This window comes from Myotis myotis, unplaced genomic scaffold (assembly GCF_014108235.1).
Source record: "Myotis myotis isolate mMyoMyo1 unplaced genomic scaffold, mMyoMyo1.p scaffold_m19_p_6, whole genome shotgun sequence".
Lineage (NCBI taxonomy): Eukaryota > Metazoa > Chordata > Mammalia > Chiroptera > Vespertilionidae > Myotis > Myotis myotis.
Genome location: NW_023416368.1, coordinates 50,674,560 through 50,691,510, shown reverse-complemented (window position 1 = coordinate 50,691,510; position 16,951 = coordinate 50,674,560). Strand labels below are relative to the sequence as shown.

The 16,951-nt window shown below is 37.3% G+C and overlaps 1 protein-coding gene across 7 annotated transcripts in view; it reads left to right on the top strand.

The window, feature by feature from the left end:
* The window catches only part of INPP4B (inositol polyphosphate-4-phosphatase type II B), a 563,010-nt gene that overhangs the window by 462,957 nt on the left and 83,102 nt on the right, over positions 1 to 16,951 (top strand). For 6 of the 7 annotated variants that reach the window (XM_036311860.1, XM_036311861.1, XM_036311862.1 and 3 more), the window contains 2 exons: positions 5,851 to 6,028; positions 12,324 to 12,524. In XM_036311860.1, coding sequence (XP_036167753.1) covers positions 5,851 to 6,028; positions 12,324 to 12,524 — 379 coding nt within the window. The remainder of the gene's footprint in view (positions 1 to 5,850; positions 6,029 to 12,323; positions 12,525 to 16,951) is intronic. The other variant, XM_036311863.1, reaches the window with a different exon arrangement.

Genomic DNA, 16,951 nt, shown 5'->3' with positions numbered 1-16,951 from the left:
AAAGTGGGATAGTAGGAGCTACTGTGATCAGAGCCAACAGGCAAATTTCCTTTAAGGGCAAAATAAATCAAAATGGATTCTAGGTTTATTCCTCTTAATTGGTATAACCTGTCACAGAGCTAATAAATGGCAGAATCAGCCTTGTTCAAAATTGCTGGTTCTAAAATTAACATGAAACCAATATTTTTTTAAAATGAGTAGTTTCAAAGACAAACATCAATTTAAGCTTAGATCATGTAACTCATTTAATTATATGAGTGAAATCCATAGGCAGTAAACAAAACAAATACTGTATTCCTCTAGTTCTTTTTTCTAAACCATACTTCTAGGGAGAAAAACAAAAAAAAAAAAAAAGGAAAGGCTGCCTGGTGAAAAGAAAAGTCTGGGTTTGTTTGTTTTTTGCCTTCTACAGTTTCCTGAAGCACATTGTTAAACCCTGTGAAGCGAGAAGGGTATATTCAAATTCACAAGGGGTACATTTCCATTTATTATCCACATGGTTTTCTTCTCAGTTAAAGCTGAGAGCCTGTCTATCCTTCCCTCTTGATTTCAAGGGATCATTCTTTGTTTGTTTTGTTATGTTTTTATTTTTGGTTTGTTTGTTTGTTTTACAAGGAGTGCTTAAGTTGGGGAAAAGTGGAGTTTGTCCCTTAGATGTTTCTCTGGAGATTTCATTCTGGCACCGGAACAGAAGCACATCACTGCATGGCACTTTTTCTTTGCTGGTCTCCTGCCCAGGCGCCTCCTCTTCTATCATTTCCTTCCCTTTCATCCTTGCCTGTTCATCATCTCTCATCTGTATTTGTCCAAGCCTCCATTTACTACAGGACTAGCTTGGTTGAGCAAATGGGTTCAGGGGTGGAGGGAGCAGTGCCTGTAGGGGCGGAAAGATAAGTGGCGGAACGATTCGAATCCCAGAATTTGGGGCGTGGGCAGGGAACTAAGAAAGAATTGCTGTATTTCTCTCTCCTTGCCTGCCTCAGGCCTCCTTCAAACCTAAGCATAAGTCAAGGATTTTAATGTCTTAGAGCAGTGATGGCGAACCTTTTGAGCTCGGCGTGTCAGCATTTTGAAAAACCCTAACTTAACTCTGGTGCCATGTCACATATAGAAATTTTTTTTATATTTGCAACCATATTAAACAAAGATTTATATTTTTGATATTTATTTTATATATTTAAATGCCATTTAACAAAGAAAAATGAACCAAAATAAAGTTTGCGTGTCACCTCTGACACGCGTGTCATAGGTTCACCATCACTGTCTTAGAGTAAGGACTGAAGATTCTAGGCAATTATAATGATCCTGAGGGTAGAAGGTGATGGTGTCTTGCACCAGGGTGGTTGCAGTGAATATGAAAATAAGTGGTTGGGTTTTGCATGTGTTTTGAAGGAAAAGGCAGAATTTTCTGAAAAATTGGAGGTCGGGTAGGAGAGAAAGAGAAGAGACATAGACCATAGCAGATGGACTTGCTATGAACTACTTTGGGAAGAGTGTAGGAGCTGGTGGTTAAGAATGGGGAGCTGATGAGCCCAGTTGGGGACATTGGGAGTTGGAGATGTCAAGAAGAGAGCTTTTGTTTGTTTGTTTGATTGTTTTGACTGTTCCCATCACCATGTATTTGTTATCTTCAACTAGAGACTTACCAACATTTGCAAAGATAAAAGTACAGTGCCAGGCCAACTCCAAACACTTCCTCAAAGGGTTTTGAGAGTTCCAGACATCTCCATCACGTGAACATGAGTCCACAGCACAGCACATCGAACCTGGGACAAGCGTTCAGTATCTGTACTTTGTGGAGCAGTCAGTCCTTCAGGGACATGAGCAGGCCAGCCTTTCTGGGCGCCTCAGTAGGTACACAATCTCCATGAAGTTGGTTATCTCCTGCTTGTCTTCCTTGGCCGGTTCATCTGGTTGTTGCCAGTACCCAGGCCAATCCTGATGTGCTTGTCACTGAAATAAAAGAACACAGTCCACGGATCGTATAACTCATACATTTTGTTGAAGTCAGGTACTAATGTAGTTTCCACAAGATGAGTAACTGCCAGATGTTTAAGTGCCTTTGCTATGCTGTCCAGAACCTCGTCCACTTTCATGCACTTGTGTTCCAATCGTGCCCGAACCAAATGTCGACTGCTAGGTCTTCTTCGGAAAGGACGGTCTCATCCACCTTGTGCAAGTGTGGGACCAGGTACGCCACGTTGGCAACTCAGCTGGCCTCTCGCTAACACAGGGCCTCCCGAGTAGAGGGCTTTTGTTTTTAATTGGAGTTCAGGAAAATAGATTTGGGTTAGACATGTGAATTTGGGGGTCATTAGCACAACTGAGGTGTTTAAACCACCAGATTAAATGAGGTTATTTAGGAAGGACATGAAGATTTTTTTAAAAGGAGGAGTTCCAAGGACTGAGCCCTGAAGCAAGTCAATGCTAGAGGATGGGGATGCAGGAGGACCAGCGAAAAGCAACCCAAGTGGGATGTTCGCTCAGGATATACAGTCCTTGTCTAAATTGTATCCTGGTACTAATTAGAGTATATGAATACGAATATTAATTCACTACCTGCTTTATTTCTCTTTATATCTCCAAAATATGACACCCCCATAACAACATGCACACACCTACATGTGAATATGTGTGTGTTCTAATTAAATGATATTAAAGAATTTAAATAAATAGAAACTAAAATGTACATATTTACATATATACACTTTAATTGTTTTACTAGTGGAAAACTATTATGAAGCCCATTTCAATTTTCCTAATCTATGATTTGCTATATTACTTACACCCTATAAAATATTTTTTTGTCCAAGCAGATATGTTGTAGTTTTGCTGGTTTTGTCTGATTGATACTTAATTCAAGTGTTTGGATTCAGTTTAAATTTCAGACCACTATAAAGCAGAGTTTTGCTATATTCTTTTTATCTCAATAATTAAATTGTACTCATACCTTTCCATTTAAGAAGCTATAACTGTGAAAATATATGACATGTTTAAGAGTCAGGCACTGAATAGGTAGATGAAATTTATGTCTACTTAAACTTATTTTGTGGTGGTGATATTTTTTTCCATACCATACTATTTCACCCTGGACACCAACATTGGCTTTTATTGTGGCAAATGAATCTTTCAGCCTCACTAGGTAAGGTGCTCATCATTATGGGGCCAAAGTGGGAGAAGCGATGCCTGCTGCCTAACTACACTCCGACAGACCAACTTAGGAGCAGGGGCAGGGTTATACTGATTAATGTCCCAGGACGGTGACTGAGGAATGTATTGGAGGGGAGGAAAGGAAGTGGGTGGGAGGTATATTGGGAGGGAAATGATGAAGGGATGGTGCAAAAATTAGGGGAGGCAACGCTGGTAATGGAAAAGGAACTGAAGCATCTTGTGCTAAATGTAAAAATGGAGTGCAAAAGTAGCTTCATAAAAGGTTTGTGAAAATTAAAATTAGTTCGGGATGAGGAACTTAGGGTAAGATTACTGAACTTTTATCAGAATTATTGTGTAGAAGATCAAGGGTTCAGAGGGGATAAGGGTCAAAACAGTGACAGCAGGTGTCCCTGCCAGTGCTCTACTCTCCACCTGCATCGGGATTTCCCTCTGTTACAAATGTTACCACCTACTGGCGCAGAACCGCCTGGCGTTGCCAGGAAATCTGCACTTCTAACACCCAGACCCTGTCCTCATCCCCTAGTCAATCATATGCCCGCTAAAATTTGAGCACAGCTGAACTAGGATAGAAGAAATGAACACTTGAGAAATAAATCTTGTAAATGTGCATGTTTGATTCAAATGGAGAGGAGACACTAAGGGAATCTGCAGAGTAAGAAATACACAGAAAAAAAATAATGTACGGAGTGACTGTATGAGAGGCCAGGAATGCCATCCTCAACAAGAGGACAGTTATGTGAAGAGAAGAATGGAAGCGCGCACATGACCTTGAGAAGGCTAGCGTTCCAAGCAAGAGCTAGGTCGTGGGAGGCCTGTCAGTACCCATAAGATGACACCAGACAGCAAAGTGTAATGCCAGAGGAGCAGATCAGTGGAAAGGGGTCGCGGAGCAGCCACTACACTCTGCCTGCTGTGTCGGGTGGGTAGTAAGCCTTACACTCTCCTGTCAGAGCTGCTGGGCATCAAACATCAGCCCCACCCTGGTGCCCCATCAATATCTTTAGATAATCATTATCTTTACAAAAATAACACCCGGTTGTTTGATTTACTAAAGAGCGCGGTAGATTGAACTTCGTACCAAACCTGAGTACAGATGATTTTTGTTAAGGGCCTTAGCACACTCCTGCCCAAGATTGGGGGAGCCAGAAAAAGACAAAAAATTGACAGGAACATCATTTCCTTTCTCCTCCTCACCATTGTTATTTGTCTAGGGCTTTAATTGGCATTAAAATATATATGATAAGTAAGTAAGGTATGTTTTATTTTTAATATTCTGCTTCTGAAATTTCAGTCACATGCAAAGTTGAGAGCAAATTCCCCTAAGTGTCACAGATTAGCACTGTGTTTTCTTCATAAACCTATGCCCTTCGTTGACTTCTTGTCCTGTCGTAGGAATAGTCCAAGCAACCAAGGACATTCCTCTTCATTAGCATGCAAGAAAAAAATTAAATAACTAGCATGATAGCCATTATATGTTTACAAAATAATAATATTTCCCTGAAGAAATGGGTACTTCCTCCTGAAAATCATTAGTGTTTAAAGGGAAGGGGACAGTGATTCCTAGATGTGAATTTTTCTTATTGGGTTCTAATATTTCAAAATAAGAAATGGAATGATGGGAATTTTAATAATGTAACTGGTAAATATAGAGAAAATATTCAATAAGTACCCAACATAGTAACGAGGTATTGTGAGAAATGCTTTGTCAGTTGGATACAAAGGGATGTAAGCATGCTTTGCACCAACCCTGTGAATGCAACAACCATGACTTCTCTCTTTTTCCCCTTTGCCTAATGCTTTGCTATTTCTTCCTTTCCCTGCTGGAATGCCTCCTTTATCTTTCCTAATAAAACTGGCCAAAGATTTCTTCCCTCCATGGAATTCCTACCCCCATAACATAACCTGCTTGACCAATTCCTAGATGATGGTTATAAAAGGCAGAAATCAATTTTAGATTTTTTATAACAAATGAAAAACCACAGGAACAAAAAGGGTGATGATAAAATAGCATAATGTAATTTTTTGCTGGAAATGCCCTTTTTCTCTACAATAAAATTCTCCATATGCCCACTTGGCATTAAATTCATTTCTCAGCCATTAAAATTTACTCCCTTTGTCCCAAGTATCATGGGGGAAGATATAGGTAGTAGTTATTGGCTGCTTGCTCTGTGTCAAGCACTCTATTAGGCACTTGCCACGAATGATCACCAACCTAACCCCCCTATTATAAATAATTGTTCAGATAATTATGCCCACCTCCCTCATGAGGAAGCAGAGGCTGCTCAAGGCCACCCAGCTAGTAAGTACCAGAGCCAGGATTTATATTCAGTCTTTTCCCTCTGTGCTGTGTGACCTCAAGTTTATTAATAATTAATACTAACACTAATTTGTTTTGATTGTTATTACTTTATATATGTAAACATAAAGAATGTTCCTAGTATATGAGTGAGAACTAGATTTATTTTACCTAGTCTTAGCAAATACCTTCTTCATTTTACTTAAAAAAAACAACAACAACTCTTCTTAGGACATTGTAAAAATCTCTTAGAATAGTTCTTATCTGTTCAATAGGAAGTAATGACATATGGACTTATGTTTATGATTTGCCATCTGATATTAAGGGCTGCAAATTATTTCTGCTTTGTGTGTAACTTGCCTTTCTCTTTGTTGTTGTAGTACTGGCTACCAGTTTATTTACTATTCACCTGAAAACACAGCCAAAGCAAAGGAAGTTCTCAGCAACATTAATCAACTACAACCTCTGATAGCAACCCATGCAGACCTACTGCTTAATTCTGCAAGCCAGCATTCTCCAGACAGCTTGAAGAATTCTTTAAAGATGCTTTCAGAAAAAGTAAGACCCAAATCATTCCTACAGTGGGGAAAATGAAATACCCCAATCCACATGGGTGTTGCTTTATGCATACATTGCCTTTCCTAGCACCTGGAAATGTAAAATAGACTAAGTTAAAAAGTAAGCTTCAGAGTATTGCCACAGGATCAAACTGAATTGGCCTCATTCTCTTTTCAAATCTTAACTGAGCACTGATTTTTTTTTTCCTTGTAGGAAATGAAACCTGTTATTGGTTGGTATATATTTTTTTCTTTTCCTTGACATCCTTCATTTTCTTTGGCTCGTGGCCTTGTCAAATAAATTAGATTTTGAAAGTTATTTCCTCTGGTGATCACCTAAATTATATGCATATGAAGCTATACATTTAAATGGGAATTCACTTCATTTGAAAACAGGACTTGGATGTGTATTCTTATCAGTGACATGGGGTAATTTCTATGCCTGATTCACTTTCAACACTATCTACTGGGAAAAGGTTCTAAAATTTCCCCAAAATATTAGTTATTGTTTGAAATGTTAGTGGGACCTAAGCCTTCATTTTTCTAAGGGTGACTTGAACCTTATATGCAGAGAGGACAGGTAGCCTGGCAAAGGTAGGTACTACATCAATTCCATAACTATTTAGGGCAACTAAATGACACAGAGAGAACCAAGGTAGAAAAAGACAAATTGCAGTTTGATTTTAAATATAAAACCAGGTGTCCTGGTGTCCAATTCCAATACTATTATCCTTAACCTCTGCATTCTGAGGACACCTTGCAATTTATTATGAGATCCTTTCAGTAAATATGTCCTTGAAGAAACTGACCAAAGAAAGTTCTCATGGTGTTATCCTATATAATAAAAACCTAACATGCTAAGTGTCAGACCATTCGTTCAACCGTTTGCTATGACGTGTACTGACCATCAGGGGGCAGATGCTCTGATTGGTAGGTTAGCTTGCTGCTGGGGTCTGGCCAATCGGGACTGGGTGAGACAGGCTGGACATGCCCTGGAGCCCTCCTTGGTCCCTCCCCGCTCCCCGGCTGGATAATCTCTCAAGTTCCTCCTTGGCCTCTAAAATATTTCTTCTAATTAATTTCCTTTCAATGTGCATGAATCTTTGCATTGGGCCTCTAGTTTTAGAATAAAATAACAGTGTAGTTTTTTGCAGCCCTAAAGAACAGATTCATAGAAACCTGGATATGATAGGTGTATATTTTTTATTCAGATATGCTAATTAATAATAATAATAATAATAATACTTTTTACTTATTTAACATTTTAGTTTAAAGAATACATAATTATGATTTTCTCATAGGATATAAATAATATCTGTTTGTATTAAAAATTAGCTAAAACCTGTTCAGAAAGGTCAAGTGAATTGTCTAATTAATTAAAAAGTTAAAAAGTCAAAGCCTAAGACTTCCAGTTCACACTGCAGCATTCCTTCTATGTCAGATCAGGTGCCTCCATCATGACAAGGGAGGGAAAAACTGACCCAAATTTTACAAGTACCGACTTCGCCAAATCTTGTGCCAGGAGCTTCGTGACTGGTGTTATTTTACTTTACCTTGAAATGGTGGGTACATACTGATTGTCTAGCTCACTTCCAGAGGCAGTTTCCAGGCCATAGCACAAAACGGGAAAAACCAGGGAGGGAGGAAACTTTCCGGTATCCTCTATGTAATATATGCATTTTGATTTTTACATTTTTAAAATTACAAAGAAAATTTTAGACAAACTCATCAGCAATGCTGATAGTCAATAAATATATCTAATTATCAATAAATATATTATGGCCAGGGAAAAGGGAAGCGGGGGAGAGGAAAGCGTTATACACCGTAAAATAATGTAATTTCATTTTGGTTCAGTTCTTTTTGGAATTTCTGGACGGAGGTGAGGCTTCTTGGATTCACCTAAGCAGAAATGTTAGTATGTAGCACATCACTGCAGTGATCACAGAGCAGTATTTATGTTCTTCCTGTGCATTGGACAGGGGCTTGTCATTTCACACATCATTTACAACTTGCTGCAGTGACTTGGGTGGGGGGACAGGGCACGTATTTTCTCCTCCTTTAATTCAGCATCGCTTCAACTTTTTCCCCTATATTTTTATTTTTAACTGAGTAGACATGCTTCGTCTACTAATAAATCTGTCAGCCCTTGAAACCAGGAGGATCTTTTTAGCTTTGCAAGCCATGCATTTTCATTTTAAGAATGTTTTACTGGAAGTTCAAATAATTATCCCAGTTAACAGAGTTTTGCATAGTCTATGAAGACAATGTGTAACTTATGATTTAAAATAAAGTATGATTCATTTCTACCTAACCATGCTGCTGGTGGTTCAGACTCCATGCCCCAAGAATGGTCTTCTATTTTTTAATTAATTGATTGAATTTGCTACTAATGACTTAATGGACACTTTTGCAAGTTTGAGCGAAAAGGGTTTGTTTTTTTGTTTGATTTTTGTTTTTTAAAGCAGGCTTGCAGAACTTTCCATTTCAGGGTGACTTCCTCTTTCCTGCTGTGCCTGTGGTGTGGGGGCAAGATGGCAGACCCTTATTTCTGCCACTCTAGGAAGGTCCTGTAGCAGTCAAACCTTGATCAGCTGCCCGTGTGGGTCAGTAGTTTCCGCATCAGCAAGGAAGCAGGCAGTTGGAAGGGAGATAAAATCTCTGTGTGTTTTTTTCTAATTATGGGTCGAAATTTTCTGCTTCATTGTATGCTTGGTATATTCTATGGAATAACAGGAATTTTGTATTTTACATTCTTGGTTGCTGGATTTTATTGTATTCCTTAAATAATGTTGGATTTTGTGCTAGTGTGAAGTTAAGTTATTAGCAATCAGTAAGATCCTTTCAAGCCTTATTTTTACGCCCCGTTAGAGCAGGATCCAGAGCAGCCTTTCACCTAGGACTAATTTAGCCCCACTGTTTGGGCCGTACCCTTCTGAGGGCTCTACACAGTGCCGTGTGTATTACAAAGCCCACTGTGCTGGTGGGAAGATGAGCTATTCTAAGCCCTATGACCCCGAATCCTCGCACATGCAGGTCAGTACTCAGGTAAAGATTGAAAAGCACCCATTTACAGATCATCAGGGCTCTTTCTGTGTGCAGTTCCCTCCTTTCTGGTACTCTTTTCTGTGAATTCTCACTAACCCCTTTGGCTTTTCCAAGCTCTAATCTCTGTTTCCTCAGTTGGAGAAGTTCATCTGTGGCTTCTTCCTCCTTGTGCCTGGAAACTGCCTCTGGAAGTAAGCTAGATAGTTAGAAGGATCATACAGTTTATCTCTCTATGCTGCCTATTTCCCAATGCCCTATAGAATAATTAAAGCATATCAAATTTAAAAACAAACAGGATGCTTTCTTGCCATATACATGACAACTAAAATTATGGTCACTTGTTTATTCCTTTGGCTAATTCCGTATTGCAGATGGAATTTTTTCAGTGACAATAAGGTCATTCCAAATAGAAGGGGACTTTGATTAATTTGTTGAAATTTCTAGTTAAAAAGAGTCATTTTAAATGAACATATCCTAACTATTTCTCTGCCACTGATAGTCAGGAAACTAGGAAATTTATTCCCAGGGTAAATATTTTTTAGTACTTTTATACTTGCTGATAATTCAAGTTACTTTGAAAATATATATGAGAATATGAATTGGAGAAATGTCAGTAAGGCAGAAAAACATTACATTTTTCAGATAACATTTCTCTCTTTAAAATATCAAACAAATGAAATGGGTTGCCTTTGCTTAAGTTTATGCTTTTTAGTATATTATTGAACTGATACTTTAAGACAATTGTTTTGCCTACCCTTATGATAACATTTCGACAACCTTTTTTTTTTTAACTTAATGTAATGTGAGCTGAGTCAGAAAACAAAATAGCTTATCAGAACTCCAAGGCAACAGGCAACTCAGAGACATGATCACACTCTAGCCATGACTTTTAGCTTCCCTAGTATCTTCTCAGTTGCAAGAACAACAAAATACAGGCATGTTGGAATTCTGTGGACTATATTAATATCTATGAGCTTATTTATTTGACTGTAAAATATCAGGATCTTCATTGATCTATACTAAGTAATGCTGCTCAAGAAAATTAAGATTTGTTTCCAGGTCATGTGAATAGATTATTTTCTATTTTCTAACAGAATGCAATTCTACATATAGGATTTTGAGAGTTTCCAAGGAGTCAGATAAGTTTTTCATATAAACACAAAGTAAAAGATCAGCTATTATTGTGTTCTCTTAGTATTTTGTGTATTATATTATATTACAACCCAAAATTTCTGAGTTGTAAAACTATAAGAATCTACTGTATAATCTCCCAGGACTTGGTCATAAATCAACCCAAATGAGATTTGAATAAATGAAGTGTGTGCATGCTATGGGAAGAAAATGATTGCAAGGATAAGAACCATATAAAATTTCATTGCATGTGAATAGATATTTAGCTACATGGTAATTATGTGAGTGGTATAGGACTAGAGATGTAGTAGCAGGAATTCAAAGAAGGCAAGCTGTTTTGCTCTAAAAATAAATCAAAAGTTGCTATTGAAATTATCAACAGAGAAATAGTCTAGTTAAGTTGAATGGAAATAAATTCACATTTTTAATACTTAAATTAACATTGATAGACATATTTTTTCTATATGGAAAATTATGTAAACAACGTATTTCCCCATTTTGCTATAACTATACTGGTTTGAATACTGTCAAGCCAATTTTTTCAAGTGTTATTTTTTAATTAAAAAGGTGCTTTTTATTTTGATTTCCTAGTTTATTATAAAAATATTTTCCAATCCTTATTCTTACATAATCTTTTTCCGTATTTCTTGTCTAATTCCCTTTAAAGTGCCTCTAGATTAAAAGAGTGTTTAAAACATCCAATAAAGTTCAGCAGTAAAGATAGCTACATGGGCAATTGTGGACACAATTAATTCTGAGAGCTGGTAGCTGTTCAAAACACTTTGGGAGTTGGAGTTTGGGAAGAAGGGGAAGGTCAGAAACCTCCAGTTGCAGTGACTGGGCGGTGGTGTGGAGTAAGGGGAAAAGCTACTGAATTTGTCAGAAAACGGGATCTGTTCCATCTGTGCTGCTAATACACAGTCTGCCTTGGACAGGTCACCACACTGGTTTCTTAGTTTCCTCATCTGGTTAATGAAGAGGTCCACTTTCGAGTCCATTTCAGTTCTAGAATTTCATGATCTATTGTAAAGAAGAGCTATACAGATATGACGTCATCTTACTAGGCCCCTGATTTTCTTTAATTGCATGGACACAACAGGAGACAGAGACAATGTAGTAACCACCAGTTAGACATGGCAGTGTTGACTGCACCATGAGAGGGCACAATAAACAGGTACCCAGACTTACAGCTCTAGTGCAGTCAGCATTGTAGTCAAGAGTCACATTAAATGGTAATTAGATCAACTGTTATTGAAAATAATGCTGTGACTTAAAGGACCCCTTCCTAAGAGATTACAAAGGATAAATATGACAACAATATGGGTCAGTGCGTGAGTGCCTTCTCCACTCTTTGAACAGATTGTGAGCCCATGTGCATGCTAAGTGTACTATGACACAGAAAATCAATCACTACCCCTCCGGTATATTACGGGGTGAAGCTATTAAACATTTCATTGGGAAATTGAAAAGTACAGCTGTGAAGTTCTTTATCGCTGGGAAGCTGTCATTATTCGAGTGCTCACTAGGTTATTTACCATCAGCCTGTAAAACCCTCCATGGTAGGTTTTATAGTCACCTCGCTAACCTCGAGCACTACCGAAACCATTTGGTGGAGGAGACAATTAGGGGATGATAATAAGGAATAAAAGCCACATGTTTTCATGGGAAGTCTGCTTATTCATCTCTACTGTTGAAATTAGTAAAAACCAAGTCTCCTGCCTCTAAAAGACATGTCTTTCTTTAGCTTTTAACACTGTTTAAAATGTAGATTATCTATAATCTGATGATATTTTCCATTAAGCTCTATTTGGAATTACTTGAAAGGTAGATGGTTTTCGAATGATTATTCCCAGTGAAATCCATCTCCAAAGATAGAATGTGGAACTAAAAGTGAGGGGCTGAGGCGACAGATGGTGCTGATAGCGCACATGGAACCTCGGCATTGACTTTTAGAGCAGTAGGACTCAAGGCCTTGGCAACATCCCCAAACCAAACTATGTTCCATTGATTGGTATGAATCATTTTCTCTTAAGTGCCAACAAATCTGCAGTTGACCTTTTCATAGCTCTATGCTGAGATGCCTACCATGGTATTTCTAATCCTTGTCAATTTCTTTCCAGACAGAGCTTTTTGTTCATGCTTTTAAGGATCAGCTGGTCAGAAGCGCTCTGTTAGCACTTTACACTGCCAGGCCAGGAGGCATCCTTAAAAAGCCACCCTCGCCTAAGAGCAGCACCGAGAGCAGTCCCCAGGATCTACCCCCACCAATGAGAAGGCAGGACTCCATTCCCCATCATTCAGATTACGATGAGGAAGAGTGGGTAAGTCTCTTGCACATCACTTTCTTCCCAGTGTTCAGTCCTGAGACAGTAAGTCAGCATAAGAAGAAATCTCTGCTTTTTATCCAAACAAGGCAGAAAGCAGTCACGATACATATTGTGGGTGAATCAGTCTCATTTTTACTTCAGGGCAAATTATGAATGGAAGTTTTATTCCTAGATCACATTTATTTGACATAAAAATGTATTTGCTATCAAATAAATCATATATATACAACCAAGAATATGTCATCAAAGCAAAGATGCCACAATTGTTAGATTCTATAACACCTTTCCTTATTTATTGCCAAGGTAATATAAACCATTACAATTGTGCTTTAGAAAAAGAGTCTGAAATTATCTACAATGCAGTACTCGGATGCAACAAGTATTTTCATTGTTGTAATCCAAATGGCAGTGGATATAAAGGTCTCTTAAATCCCTCTCCTCATGGTTCTATGATTAAGAAGATGTTCCTCTAGGTGTCCTAAAATTAGCAGAAGGATGGCCACATAAAGCATCTGAAAAAAGTAAAGCCAGTGCCCTGGCCAGTGTGGCTCAGTGGGTTGAGCATCATCCCATGCACCAGAAGGTCGCTGGTTCGATTCCTGGGCAGGGCACATACCCTGGTTTCTGGCTCTATCTCCAGTAGGGGACATGGAGGAGGCAGTTGAACAATGTTTCTCTCTTGCAGTGATGTTTCTCTTTCCCCCCACTTCCTACCTCTCTCTCTCTCTAAAAAAAATCAATAAAAACATATTATTTTTTAAAAAAGGTAAAGCCAAGTAGACAAAAGAAGCCAGTGTGGATGGGAACTCTAGTTGGCAGATAAGACAGGAGAAACATGAAGGTGCTGGGTGAGGGAGACGAGTGTGTGTTATTCCTGAATGAATACCCATTAATTTTCTAAGACCCCTCCAAATTATATGCCCACATGGAAGGAAACTCTTTACTGTAGCATATGTTTAACCAAGAAAAGAGTATGCTAGCTGTATTAGATGTTAAACAGTTAATAATTACTATTCCTGCTACCCCAAATTTAAAAGTGTTCAGGGAGTAAATTATTGGAAAGGCCCAGATCTCTCAAAAAATTGCTGTCTCAAGTGCTGTGAAGTGATGGCTGCTCTTTCTTCTGATAAAATTTCTATCACAGGAAAAACAGAGCTGGGTTCCAAGAGGTAAATGCTGAATAAGTATTTGTTGTTGCTGATTAAGATTGCATTCCTCCCACGGAAGCATTTTCAAAAGAGCAAATCTAGTATTTCTGCCTTTTACCTCACCTTTTCCTTCAATTTATTGAGAGCTCCAAGGCACTTGCCCCTCTTAACCTCTCTGAAGTTCGATTTTCTCAACTGCAAGTACCTGGTTGGCTTAGGGTGGTCATGAGATAAACGATTTACCTGTGTGATAGCGCTCCATTACCTGGAAAGGCCAAGGCATTGGATGACTTTAGAATTTTTTCTGTTTTCTTTTATAGCATATGTAAATTAAATAATCTGATTATGAGGGTCAGTGCTATTCCTTGTGATAAAAGAGAAAACTGCATATTATAAACAGCTCTATCAAAAATGCATATAATGAATTTTAAGAGTTTGGGTAGATACAGAAAAGAACTTAAGCTTTTCATAAATAATTACCATTTTATATAAACTCAAGTGAGAATTTTGGAATTTGGGGTATCGTTGGTTTTTATAATTTTCACCTCACTGTGTTATGCTAATCCTCCCTCATATCTCACCTTCCTCCTGCTACACAAAAATGTCCCTCTTCTGCCTCCCTCCTTATTTCCTTTACTTTACATAACTTTGGGGACTTTCTAAATCGTAGCTGTTCCAAATTGGAAGGTAAGTATTAGGTCCTCAGAGTCTAGTGGTAGTTAAAAATATGTTAACAAATAGTGGCAAAAGGTTATGACAAAAGGTTGGAGAGAGACAGATGGTAGAAGGTGGGCTTCATTAATGTGACTTCAACTCAACATTTGATATACAGAACCTTCTTATGACAGGCAAAGATGGAAGAGAGTGGGACGCATACAGTGAGGTGAGGAGGTGTCCAGTGAACCATTCAGTTCAGTGGGGTCACTGAGCAGCTGTTCTGCCTGGTGCATTCCTTCTGAGGGCAGTGAAAAAAGGAGCTTTTCCAGGCCTTCTCCTTGGCTTGTCGGTGGCCATCTTCATGTTCTCATAATGTTCTTCTTGGGTGCTACTCTATCTCCAAATTCCCCTTTTCATAAGGACTCTTCATCTCTGGATCCCATTGTTACTGGAAAGTATATAAAATGTTGTCTAAATTTATCATAATTACAAGGGAAATATTTCCCACTCAGAGAAGTTACTTCTAACTCTCTCCTCCCAAAATAATTTTACTCTATTTGCCAGCAATAACAGAATTTGATTGTTAGATAGATTATTATTGTTAACCACTTTCTTTTAAAAAAAATTCTTTTTCAAGACATGAAAATTCTTTAAAAAAAAAAAAAACAGAAAAAAATTCACCAAAGCTATAACCATTTACCATTATTCCCAAAGCTTTAACTAACTATGAAAAGTTTTAGAAATTCAAAGAAAATATAGCTAATTGAAAATGCCTTTACAGATTGTGCTAGTAAATGAATTGGAAACAAGTCTGTGTACTACTTTTCTAGCTAATTAGGTATTAGAAAAGTTTCAGCACTGATTACAAGTCTAGTCAACTTCCTGAATTAATTCAATGTTTTAAATAAATTTAATTGGTTTTCTGTGTTATCATATGAAAATATTCTCTGATCACTTACATTGGTTTAGGTTTAGACATAAGATCACAGTAGCTCCATTTTTAAAAATCTATTTGTTCTATTTAATTTCCTATAGTGACTGTAGTGTTCACAGTTGCCTAACATGAACAACTGCATGGAGCTTCTTACAATAAATATTTTGAAAGTGAATGCATGTTAGTAAATAACTTCTGAATACTCTGCTGACACACGCAGAATCTTTCTTTTTGAGGTCGTGAGAAAGAATCTTTATTAATTCTAAATGAGAGTGAGCCTGCCTCTTTTCAACTTGTTTTGTTAGCAAAATTGATGACATGAATCTATATAATAATTATCTAATCAATATGGAAGAGATTGAAACTAAAATGATCACTGACCAAAAAAGTCTGTTATTTGCATAATTTTACTTATTAATGATTGAGTGCTTTGGAGGTTGAGTTCTTGAAAAGTTGGTAAACAATTAAATTCCAAAGGAATATTGAGATTTTATGACAATCTGTGCAAATAGGCTAATACAGCATTCTTCATCTTTTAGCTGGTAAAGATGACATACTGCGTGTCTTCCTCTACATTTCTACAGCAGATGCTTCCAACAGCTGGGATTCCAAGATTAGTTTGTCCAAAATATGAAAGCATGTCATCCAACCAAAGGATTAAGTTGACCCAGTTTTGTAGTTTTCAGTAATTATGCTCTTCTCTTTAACACTGTGATTTAATGTTAACATTAGTACACTGATGGGTTTGGGCTGAAGTCTGCCTACCTTCATTTAAAAAATTGTTTTAAAAAAAGGTGACCTTCTGAACCTTTATATTCTGATACATTTTATCAAAGAGAAGAATAGGAAAACTATTATTTATCCCAAACCTACTTTTTAGCTGAACTACATTTCTGTATCAGACATTTCAGCATTCAAATTACCTAATTAATTCCCTCTTCATGTTGTAAATGTAAATCAAATTTTAGATTTTAGTTACATTCTTAAATTAAGAGAACATTTTCTATGCCTTATTAAGGTAAAATGTGTTTATGTCACATGAACACAATAGATGATCCACATTAATCCGTAATAACTTTTCAAGAATTTTATAGATCATAGAAACAATAGCACAGATGCACAGTAATATTTATGTCAGTCATCCTGATAATAAAGTCCATTTATATCCTGGAAAAAAAATGTGATTTCTCTGTAACTCAATATTCACAAAGATTGCATTTTGGAATAAGATTTACACAAACCAGTTTCTAATATATTATCAACATCTCACAGTTTATTTGGTATTGCACCTTTCTCTAATGATGTCTAGAATAAACATGAATGCCTAATCTTAACAGAAGTATTAATAGAGCAGTTTATATTACCATAATAGGTAGCCATGATGACAGATAGTTTCAAAATATTACTAACTGTTGAGGACAAACATATTTTTGCCAGATAACCCTATAAGCAATCTTCAGTGATGTGTATTCTCAGCGTCTCTTGCTGGCTTCTGTCTTCATCTTAGACTTTACCTCTAGGGAAAATCATTCAGGCTATGCATAACACAGAGATACCTATGCAAATTGATTTTCAAAAGAGAATCTCTTCAGTTTTCTGACTAGCTAGAATTATGCTTTGTGAAACCATTGACCTTATCTTAATAAGAAGGAAATCTATCATTCTCAATTTTTAGAGGTAAT